At 38.7% G+C, this 12,394-nt stretch overlaps 1 protein-coding gene across 1 annotated transcript in view; it reads left to right on the top strand.

Moving 5' to 3' along the window:
- GRIK1 (glutamate ionotropic receptor kainate type subunit 1) overlaps positions 1-12,394 on the top strand; it is a 159,956-nt gene that overhangs the window by 71,559 nt on the left and 76,003 nt on the right. Inside the window, exon 2 of the mRNA XM_088529005.1 lies at positions 10,969-11,136. Coding sequence (XP_088385131.1) covers positions 10,969-11,136 — 168 coding nt within the window. The remainder of the gene's footprint in view (positions 1-10,968; positions 11,137-12,394) is intronic.

Genomic DNA, 12,394 nt, shown 5'->3' with positions numbered 1-12,394 from the left:
AATGCTGTTGGGTCAAACCAAATCTACAGCTGAACAAAGTTGAGCAGAACTGAGGAAAAAGAAGGCAACCAGCCCAGGCTGTGCTTTGGGATGGTGCAAGTAAGAGAAAGCGCAGGGGAAGGATGAGGTGGAGCAGGGAATAACAGCTTTCCTGGGCTGATCGTCCATATTCTGTTCTGGAACTGGATCTTCAAGCATTAGGGGACTGGCCAAAGTGAGAAGATGCCAAGAAATTCTCAGATATTCTCTCTGATGTATTTTAAATCTGTTAGCAATACAGCCCTTGATTCCCAAGGCAGGAGACAGCCAGTGGAAGGTCACAGAAGTCCTGCGCTCAAGTTGACGAGGAAATTTTTTGTTACAGTTTTCACAGAAATTGATCCATTCTGTTGAAATGACATTGACTGTACTTTCGGGGCTATAGGCTGGTATTTCCCAAGAAAGCTGGGAAGAAGAAGGCATTTATCTCAATACTAGCCTGGACCAAGAGGGCCAACTTTAAACAAGTCTATTCTAATTGACTGTTACATATTTGAAAGAAAGGGAAGTCAACATTTACCATTACTTGATCTGAAGTGTGGGACTGTAAAAGTCTTTGTCTCCATAGTGTTTAAACTCTTGGTACACTGCATCTTACTTTTTTACATGCTCAAAAACATTAAATGTCTGTAGGAATCTACGAGTGGAGGTCTCTTCTGTAACCTGCTGCCTGTTGGCTTCTTGCCATCCCCCAGCAAAGAAAACCTTGTCAATCATTTCCAGGCCAGTAGGAGGCATTGCTACTAAGGGAAATATGACAGCTGGATTTCATGAGAAAAAAAAAAAAACAATTTGGTAAAGTTAGAGGCTACCAACTTTAAGCTCCCTTCCCCACCACCACCTTTTTTTTTTTTTTTTTTTCCTCTGGAAAAGATGTATGTTTGGATAGTCCATAATCAGAGTTTATCTGTGCTTTTTCAAGATAAGCCCAGATTTCTTTAGCTTTCATAAAGACCTTATGTTTCTAATCATCTTACTGGTAATAGCATTTATTTCACATTAGAAAAAAAAAAGAAAAGATTTTTAAAGAGCATTTCAGCTATATAGACATAAAAATAGGGTCTTGGAGCTTTGAAAGGCATTTCTATTCTAGTCTTTCCGTGAGAAAAATGCCAATAGTTCCATTTAATGTGCAAACTTACAGTTGCCAACCTCCTCAAAGCTCAGGACTGCTGTCCAGCTAGAGAAGTCTCCTCAGAACTTCAGTCAAATAAAAATATACATCTTTCTATGGGTCATCTGCTGTCAGACTGCAGGAAAAAATAAGTAAAATGCCTGCATATTGTGTATTGATCACTGCTTTTAGGAAAGTGCAAGATCTTGTACCAAGTGAAAGGGAAAAGTACTTTATATATATACATATACCTATTTTACACAGACATCTTGACACAAATGCAATTTTCCTTGCTAATTTTTAGATAGTGTCTGTATTTCTCTATTTGGAGTACTTACTGAAAAGTTTCCTCGAAAGTAAAGCAGTTACTCTGCACTGGCAGCAATTCCTGTTATATTTTTCAAGCATTCTGCACTTTTTGAGAAGGATCCAATTAAAATCAGTAGAAAAATGCAGCAATATGCACAGATCAAGGCGAATTGTCTTTTAATATTCATTCGAATGGCTTTTCTACCTTTCTCCTCATTTGCTTTTAATTTCTGCAGATTTTTTGCTTGTCTTTATTTATTCCTTTGTTAAAACAGTTTGTTCTCTAGTTCTCTTTTCCTCCTGATGCTTTACCATCCTTTTTCATGCTCATGAGCATCTTGTCATCTCACACATGATCAACAATTAATATGCCAAGATATTGGGATGATGCAAAGGATAATCCTCTGAGTCAGATAGATATGTAGGAAAAAATTATCTGTGAATTAGTGCTCTGAAAGTTTTAAAGAGATGCCAGAAAGTAAGTTTCTCTTCCACTGAAACTATGTGACATTGTTAAGACCTGCTGAGAGAAATGCTCAGCCATGAGAGAATTTAAACAAAACCCATTGAATTCAGTAGAGACATTTCTTTCCTTTTGTAAAATCCTATTTCTTCCGAATACAATGATGAGGGAAAGATCAACAGTCTGCTACTTGCTGCTGTGAGCTTTAAAAAAAGGGGAGATAACACTGCTGTTATCCTGGAGGACATGCAGGATCCTGGAGTGTTTTTGCCCTGCAGTGGTATTACCTTGCACCGATGGGGTAAAAAGCATCTGTCACATCAGGTACAGTCCACCACTGTTGTGGTTGTATACAGACACAATGATCAGGACTATCTCATTAATGTAATGATCTTTATTACTTACCTAGCTATCATTATTAGCATTTTGCTAGTGCTTATGCTGAGGCAAAATGTTCATATAAAGCATCATGCAAATGCCACAGGAGATTTCAAACTGCCACACTCTTGTCCTGTGTTTGGCAGGAGCTCCCCACTGACCTGCAATAAGTGCATCTAGTGCTAAAACTGTTCTATTTCTGCGGGGTTACTAAGGAGCTTTGAAAAGAGCAACTTAATACATAGCACTGATCGCGATTAAAATGTGCCACAACACATAGAGAGCTCCTTCCAAGTTGGTACGGTGATGCCGAAGGAAGAACAGGAAACAATGTTAAAATAATATTTCTATTATCCTGCATATTTACTACCTCCTGGCTAGCCACTGCCTCAAGTGAAAACAATAAAACACAGGCAGTCGGACCATCTTTTTTTGAACATCCCCCAAATACAGAGTTTGCACTTCTAAAATGATCCTTTAATGTCTGGTTAGCACTGCCACTGTATTTTAAGAGATGCATAAATCAGGTGAAACATTTTTTTTCCCAGTAAAAACAAAAAAAAAGTTCGTTACTTAGAAATTCTATAGCATGAATCATTTCAATAGAGCCTTTGGGAAATATCTCCAAACCCACAAGTTATACTCAAGTAGATCCCATTGGGAAAGGCAGATCTTTGTATCTTAATAAGCCTGACTTTATATATATACATACAGACATACACACTTTTATCTCTCTGTTTTCCAAAGGAGAAAAGCATAGCAGTACCTTGCTAGCATGCAGATATTAAAGAAGAAAAGGGCCCTGACTCTCATAGAGGATGTTTTGGATGGAGAAATGTTATCACTTTCTTTTTTAAGATCCTTTCCCTCTTTTGTACTGCTCATCTCAATCTTGTTGCTCTGAGTTAGAAATTCAGAGCTAATATAAGTGGTTGCAGCTTTTCTGCAGTGAAAGAACCAGCACCTGTCCGGACTTGGGCTGAAACTGATATATGATTTCTACCAGAGTTTCGTCATTGCGCAATTAAACACTAACTGCATTGCATGAAAATAACAAAGACTGTGTCCCTGCGAGAATTCAGTCTAAATCAAGCAAATTTTGAAGGAGGCTTCAAAACTTGAAAAATTGTTCCCCCATGTCTTTTTAAAACTTATAGCAAAGACGCAACGGAAACTAGCAAAGTACAACTAAGTCCTAGCCCCATGCCCAGAAGTAGATTTGAGCTCTAGAGTTTTGAACCTAGGGTCTAGAATTTGTCAAATATTCGAGCACAGACAATGAGTTTTCCCATTCTACTACATGGTTTGGAAAGCAAAGTTTAACTGTTGCCCCTGCTCCCTAAAACCCAGCCCTCTCCAAGCCTTCTGTTTGGTTGCAATTATTTTGTAGTTTGGAGAAGCATGAGATCTACAAAGAGAGCTGAGCAAATATACACAGGGATGTGTTTGAGGGAGGCAGGTGATCCAGATGAGCAGTAGAGCATGATATTCACCTTTCTGTGCCTGCTGTTTCTTTTTTATTATTATTCTAAATTTGAATTCCTGAAAGCCATGAGGGTGGAGCAGAGAAAGAGTATTGGCTTAGGGTTTTGTTTGAATTCTGAATGCATTCTGAAAGGTGAAACCCACAAAAGGATGGTGAGTTAGAGAGGGAAAATGTTCCAGATCCAGGACCTGCCATAAGCCTGTAACTAGGCAATAAGATGGCACTGATATTTGGCAGAGTATCACATTGAGGAATAAAATTAAAGGAGTGCTGGATGGGAATCAAGCTGAGCAAATCTATGAATGTAAAGATAATGTATGTTAAGGTAAGGATGGGGACTTGAAAAAAAGGCAGGAATAGGCTAAAGCAGAAAACAACGGATGGAAGACTTCCAAAGCTGCTTTTGAACAGATTGAAGAGGGAGTGATGGCAGCAAAGTCACTCAAGTTCTCAGTTTCACTCTCTGTAAAATGAGAATGATAATAACTGCCTAGCTCAGAGGTCCCTGTTGCAAGCCTAAATTCACCCATGCAAAGAATGCTAATGTGTTTAGTTTATATTCTGTGAGCCAAATGCAAAACCCAGGCATTTAATTCCATTAAAACCTAAGGGAATAAACTCACTTCAGTGTGGATTTGTAAACGTAAAATGCAATTATTCTATGTTACAGGATTGTGATTGTAAATGATTCTTCCTGGGAAACGTTTTTTTTTCACTGATTCACATAACAAAGAAGTTCCTAAGCCATGTATAAATTAGACGTAATAGCCAATTGCTGGACTAACCTCACACAGTTAGTGAGATAACTTTAAAAAAGAAAGATGTGATTATACTGCCTGCTAAAGGTAAGTCTCTAAGTAATAGTTCATTTGATTATGTTTTTTCTTAAGAGATCAGTGCTCAGACTTAGCTCCATAATGAGCACACTGGCACTGGCTTTCTGTCAGACTCCTTGGGGCACAACAGAATATGTGCCCTGATAAGAGGCAAGGATGCAAAAATACACTTGGAGTGGTGGGGGGTCCACTAACAGCTGCTTTCACTCCCGGCGGCACTTTCTTAAAAATAAGATGTCTGTAAAAGTGTCTGTAGGTAAAAATGATTAAAAAAAAAAAAAAAAAGCTTCATAGGCACTATTTCACTCTGTCTGTGTTTATTTTCCGACAAGCAGTTCTACTCCTACCACTCTCTCAGCCTGTGCAGCATCAGAGGTGAACTCGGCTGTGTGAGCAGCAGAAAGTGTGAGTCCATCCCCATACAGGCAAGGAGCAAGGGCAAGCAGCACGCTAATTTGCCTTTATGGGTCTCCTACATTAACTTGGCATCAGCGATAACTTCTCTTTCAGGAAGCCAATGGCATATAGCTGCATAGTCATTAGAATTTTAAATCCCATTGCTCTTCTGTGACTGACAGGTGGGCTTTTAATGAGGTCTCATGGACCTCATGGCATTCAGATGGTGCCGTGGAAAGGACGGGAGACTTCTCAATGCATAAATCCCTACAGGAGACAGATGTTTAGATGCTTCTGGAAATCTAACTAGCAGATTGCCTGCATGTTGTATTGCTGGAAAACTTTCGAAAACCATCAGTGGCTCAAAGTTTCAATGCTGGGACCCTGACTTTAAATCGGCCATGTGCTTCTGTGTCACTAGCAGACAATTCAATATATCATCCTGTGAAGTAAAGATCTCCCCAAGTATCACAGAATCACAGAATGGTTGAGGTTGGAAGGGATCTGTAGATATCATCCAGTCCAACCCCGCCCCGCCCTGCTCCAGCAGGGACACCTAGAGCATGGGGCACAGGGTGGTATCCAGGCGGGTTTGGAAGATCTCCAGAGAAGGAGACTCCACAACCTCTCTGGGCAGCTTGTACCAGGGCTCTGTCAGGGCTTGTACCAGGGCTCACAGGAAAGAGGTTCTTCCTTGCATGGAGATGGAACCTCCTGTGTTTCAGTTTATACCCATTACACCTTGTTCTGTCATTGGCCAGCACTGAGAAGAGCTTGGCCCCATCCTCTTTACATTCTCCCCTCAGGTATTTGTGCATGTCGATCAGATCTCCTCTCAAACTTCTCCAGACTAAACAGGGGCAGCTCACGTAGTCTTTCCTCGTAAGATAGACACTCCAGTCCCTTAATCATCTTCGTGGCTCTACGCTGGACCCTCTCTAGAAGCTCAATATTCTTCTGGTACTGGGGAGCCCAGAACTGCACCCAGTATTGCAGGTGTGGCCTCAGCAGAACTGAGTAGAGCTAAGTAGGCAGGATGATGCAGGTCTCATGTTCAGACTATGCATCTAGGATGTTACTTGAGCAAGAAAAAGAAACCTGAACAACAACTAGGTAAAAATATGTCTTCACTGGGAAGAGCTTTAAACCCCAACCAAAAAAAATCTGTTTTACACTAGTAAAACGAAAGCTACATATGCCCTTAGGAGGAAAATATTAGTTATAAATTTTTGCTTTATCTTTGCTATAAGGATGTTTTAATATCTCTTGCTTGTTTATGTATGTCAGCATTTTTCAAATTTTTACAGAATCACAATTTAGATGACATTGCAAGGGATCTCTGAAGAGATCTATTCCAATCTCCTTGCACAAGCAGGGTCATCTACAGCACATTCCATAGGACCCTGTCCAAGTGGATTTTGAATATCTCTAGAAAAGGCAACTCCACAACCTCTCTGGGCAACCTGCTCCAGTGTTCTATCACCCTTGCAGTCAAGTTTTTCCTCAAATTCAAATGGAGCTTCCTGTGTTTCAGTTTTGCCTGTTGCTTCATGTCTGTTACTGGCCATGACTGAAAACAGGCTGGCCTCATCCTCTTGACACCCTCCTTTAAGGTATCTGTATACACAGATAAGATCCCACCTGAACCTTCTCTTCTGCAGGCTTAGCAGGTCCAGTCTTCTCAGCCTCTCCTCATAGGAGAGGTGCTCCAGTTCGCTGATCATCTTTGTAGTCCTACTTGGACTCCATAGTACCTTGATATCCCCTTGTATTGGAGATAAGAGTATGTTTAATAGTACCTCAAATAGTATTCTTTTGAAAGGTATAAATTGAAAAAGAAATGTAAACAACAGAAAGCACTTTTTAAGTTCACATGCTTCTCACTTAATTTCCGTCATAATATCAAAACACATTATTTTAATATTAATATGCCTATTCCTGGAGTAATAGGCATGTATACGTGTATGACTAGCTGAGCTGTTGTCTTTAGGTTACTAGAACTGCTAGCTATTGGGAGATGGTGGTACACTAAGGGTTGAAAATTTAGCAGCAAATAAAAATCCCAGAAGTACAGTTTTTAAACCTAATTGTGGTGACTTGACTTATGATCCTTGAATAATTCAGTATTCAGCAACTCTTTTTTATTTGAAAAGTACAGGCAAATGACCTTCCTACACTGCCAGCATGCTCCACTAGTCAAAAAGCAGAATTACAGTAGTGATAGAGAATGATAGAGAATATTAGCAAAAACAATTCTGGAGAAATAGTTCAATAGTTCATATAGTTCAATAGTTCCTTCACATCCACCCAGGTAATTCTACATATTTGTGCTAAAAGAATTTTAGGTCCCCTGTCTCATGGTTGCAATATGTTAGTTGCGGATATTTTGCATTGAGAAACTGAAAAGCCTAGGGAGACAGGTTGATAACTACCATCAGAAAGGTCAACGTTTTTTAGCTGTTGTTGTATTTACGATGGGGTTTAAAGTGAGCATGGAGATTTAGCCAGTCTTTTGAGCTCTGCCTTGCCTTGAATCAAGATGCTAAGGCCTGTTGAGGGAAATGCAAATTGATTTCAGCTTTTCTGAAACTCTTCACATCCTGAATGACCCCTTGCAATGAAAACATTTGTGTGCTTGCATGGACTGGAGCTGCTTTTTCAGGTGTGCCTACTGAGGTGTGCTTTTATGTTCTGGACATTTTACTTCATGTAGTTTTTTGTTTTTTCTGTTTCGTTTTTGAATGAGACTGGTGCCTTGTCATATTTTCAGTCTGACCTGCATTCCTCGCTCCTTTCTGAAGAGCCATCACCTGCATGGCTCAGCTCTCACTTCTGTCAGAGCAGCATTAGCCAAGCAGTCATTTTCCTCTTGCCTTCCATAGCTAAATTAATAGGAGGAAGCATACACATCTTTTTTTCCTTAGCCTCTCAGATATCACTGTACAGAGTAAACGCTGGAAGTGAAAGGCTTCCTCCTGTATGTACACTGAAGCAGGATCATTTATCAAATGAACAGGAAAGCTCGATTCTCCCAGTAATGTGGGAGCGTGTGGCTGATGGGCTAGGATCATGTACCGTGAGGCTGGTGTTGCTACTCTTTGCAGTCTAGGAATGACAAGGCACAAGGAAAAAGAGTGCAGCAAAGGCTATGGAGCACTAGCTGGTGAAATACCCTCTGGAAAACGTCAGCCACAGCTACTGCGAAGTATATCCTATCCGGGTTAACATTGATGACTTTTTATGACTTTTTCTTTTCTTTTTCTTTTTTTTTTACCTTGCCTTGTAGGATCCTTTGGTAAATTTATTTTGCTGTACAGTAATTACTTTCTTTAAATGAAGCATCTGACAAAGTAGCTCTTCATCAAACTTGTTCTTGATCTGCTGTTTCTCCTTTAACTTGGAGCTCACAATAAATTCTAAGCTTGAGTGTAAGTCATCAGCAGTGCATAGGAGAAGGGAAACTATTTACCAAGTTCCTAGATTTCATTAGTACACATGGATGAAAACATAATAGCTACGAACAGCCTGATTTTTTTTCCTACTCTTTTGATTCTGAAGTTACAGTGATGCAGTGATGATAAACAACTCATTTTACACATATAGATACCAGGACAAAAATCAAGTTCAAATATGTAGCAAATTAAAGATTTCACAATGAAACTATTGCAGGTTCACTTATAGCAGGTAGCAATTTCCTCCATAAACCGTCTTGTGAGCTTTGTTTAATAGCAGCATGTCACAACTCCTTGTACTTATTTTAAGGTTTAATCAGGAGAATATACAATTAAATGAACATTTTGAGGCCTCTGAAGATTGACTTTAGTGTTCTCATCAGCTTAGGGCTGGAGAGGACTAGCTTTCAGTCTTGGAAAAGATTTTGCCCCGATCAAAGGGTCAGACACTCATCCTATTGGAAATGGAGAGAGAAGGTGGTCACCCTGTCTTACTGAAAGATACCTCCAGCTATATTCAGTGGCTTCTGAACAGATGTTCTGCTAATTCTAGTAGGGAACCAAACAAAACACAACAGCTGTATCCTGCTGGCGCAAGACCAAGCTGATATTATGGCTTACTAAAAGTACTTGTCTTCCTCAGATGAAAGGAGGGAAGGTATATTTTATTTAACCAAAAAAGAGATAATCTCAATGGTATCATCACTGTCAAGAGGAATTTTGAGATCTGAATGAACTATGTAACTAAAATGCAAGTCTGAAATACGTATGGTAAATGAGCAAATTGCTTAAGTCATGATAAGGTATTGTTATATATGGGTTTGAGAGATAATCTAATGCAGCATGTACAAGAGTAGCTGGAGAAGTAGATTACATACCAGCTTGGTTTTGATGGCTTCTGATATTTTCATTGCTGAATTAAAATTCAAAACAGGTTTTAATTCCACTGTGTTTCCATTTCCTGATTGTCAGCTAATGACTGCACTATTCCTTATTGGTGACATCAAAATTGCAAGAGATTGCAGTACATTAGCTGAATACGTTTTGATACTCAGAAAATATAAAGTGATATGTAGGGCTTGAATTTCACATGGGGAAATGCGAAAATATGTAACTGAGAAATCCAAAGTATTCTCTAGTGACTTGCACTAAATGAGTAAATTATACTTGCAAAATCAAGTACTGAAGCTGGCGATTGCTGTTTAAAGGAGCTATTTTTTTTCAAATTAGCTGTGTTTGTTATGCATTCATCAAATCCCAGTGCTCCTAGACAGTCTGAATGTGTTGTTGGCATAATAAAGTCTCTAGAGACTAGGGGGGAGTAGACATCCCAGTATAAGTGGGACAGCCTGTTGACTTGAAACACAGCCACCTTCCCCATCTCAAATTATATGCCAAAGGAATTCAAAATTAAAATTGTTTCTTTACCTGTCTTCTTTTGGAAAAGTTGTTTCCAGGTTAAAGTAAAGCTCGGACTCATATTTTTTTATAATTTATTTAGGAAGGAGCAAGAATCATAGGGAATTTCAGTTTCAAAGATAGAAAATAAACTCTGGTAAATTCAGCAGGACTTGGAGAAAAGAGTATTTGCCGTGATGGAACTGCATAGCTGTGCTCATCCAGCCTTCCGCACAGAATGGGCTGGGACACGGCTTTGTTCACACAGATCAAGGCAGTTGAAAGAAGAGATTAGAGATATGGCAGCAAGCTGAGAACAGACACAACCCTGTCCTTGCATGGAGACTTTCAAACTGTCATGATGGTACTAGTGGATACTACACCACTGGAGGCACTTAGCACAGAGATGAAATAATTTGTGGAAGCAGTGAATTGGCTCAGGTATATTCTGTATCACCAAGTCCAGCTGTTTAGGACAAAAACTCATTCAGCAATAAGCTTGAAAAATGAAATTTCAGCAAATATAGAAATGGCCAAGAGCATTGCCCAGATTTTAAATAAAAGACAAAGCCCTCCTAAGACCAAGCCCTTGAATGTAAACTTTCAGCTCATTCCGACTTCAAAGCACTCAGAAGTCAAGCTGCTAAGTCACTTCTGAACATGGACTGTGTACTACCAAGATTTGTAGAAACCCTTCAGAAAACATCTTCAACACATCCAAGTTTCATCTCCAAATATGAATTAGATTGGAGCAGGGGGAACAATATCAATGAATATCACTGCATTTCTTCTTGGTATCTCAGCAAAAGTTTTTTACAAGCATTTAAATTTCTTACTTTTAAAAGCTTGAATAATAAACATGCATCATCTCATAGATGTTTGTGTAAACAACATCCATAATATTGAGTTAACCTACAGTGACATTGTAGATAAAAACTAATGATCCAATATGCTTTTGCTTTAGTGCTTTTAACAGCCATTTTAAGTGTTTTCCTTTAAGAACATTCAGTTTATTATTGCTCATAATTTATTTTTCTATTTTTATATGCAATGATGAAGAGGTGAATAGTGTTTCTCATTTATCTCTGTTTCAACAGGAGGGATATTTGAAACTGTGGAAAATGAACCTGTTAATGTTGAAGAATTGGCTTTCAAGTTTGCAGTCACCAACATTAATAGAAACAGAACACTGATGCCTAATACCACATTAACCTACGACATCCAGAGAATTAACCTTTTTGATAGCTTTGAAGCCTCGAGAAGAGGTAATTATCTCAATTAGTGTTTCAGTAACATACATGTTGTATGCTGCTTCTTCCCAGCCTCATCTCCTCCTTTTGTCATAACATGTCATAACATGTATGTATATAAATGGCAAGCTAGAACTTACCTTTCAAAGTTATTTGAACTAAGATCCAAGTTGCACTTGGACTTGTCATCTGGTTTCTGATAAAACACCTACATCCTGTCTGCATGCTAAGAGCCCCAGATGGAAGGTGGCAAGTCCAACGGATTTTTCTTTCCAAAAAATAGATTTGCCACCTGGAATTCTCAGGAAAATGATCACTGACTAACAGGGAGCACGGTGGGATGTCACAACCCATAATTAGCACACATGCACGGATAGCCATTATTCATAACAAATGATTTCTATTGTACTTCATAGCACAGAGGCCAGTAGTCTCTTTGTCCTGAAATATTAACAGTTCAGTTCAGGCTTATAGAAAGAGCTACAGTTATTCTGTTATAAATAAGTACAAGAATGGATTTTTTGCCTGTTCCTTTATATATTTCTTTCCAGAGGGAAAATTAGTGACCATTTTTTTTCACGTCCTGCAGGTGAACTTGAAGTTTGCTAACATTTTATGTACAGAAGTCTAGTTCTTGGGGTTATGGAGTGTGCACATAATCTGACACAAATAAGTCTGGAAAAAGACCCCAAAATCTGTAAGACGTTACAGATGTGCTTTACAGTTCATTATAATATCCATTACTCTAAATGATGCAATATATGGTTGCTATAAGGCAAATGAAGGTTGGAAAATAAACATGTTTCACATCATGAATTCTGTTAGAACACTGGTGAATTTCTGCCTTCCAAATATCTAAATTGCTAGATTTTCCTCATAGCAATTAAGTTTCTTACTAAAGACTGGAACAAAAGGAGGATGGTTCCACCATCAATGATAGATTTTGATTATATTTACTGCTTTGTTCTTCAAATATCAAATATATGCTGGAATTGCATGCTATAAAAAGTCAGTATACTGGATTTATAATCCATACAATCCAGACAGAGGCAGGATTTTACATTTCTGTGATCCTTTAAGAAGGCTTCTGAATTAAACCTAGAAATCCTGTGCATTTTATGCTGTCTGTAAAACACTCATTCTTATGTTGACAGCAGAAAATAATTGATTTTGTGTCACATTCAACTACTTTCACAGAGCTAAATATTAATTTTAAAAAGCTCTGTTCGTTGTAAATGCTTGGATACTTAGTATTCAGCCAATTACAATAATT

Source organism: Tinamus guttatus, unplaced genomic scaffold (assembly GCF_059628265.1).
Source record: "Tinamus guttatus ecotype Peru unplaced genomic scaffold, ASM5962826v1 Tinamus_guttatus_pri_ptg000318l, whole genome shotgun sequence".
NCBI lineage: Eukaryota > Metazoa > Chordata > Aves > Tinamiformes > Tinamidae > Tinamus > Tinamus guttatus.
The sequence above is the reverse complement of the archived record's forward strand: the minus strand, read 5'-3'. Positions and strand labels throughout refer to the sequence as shown.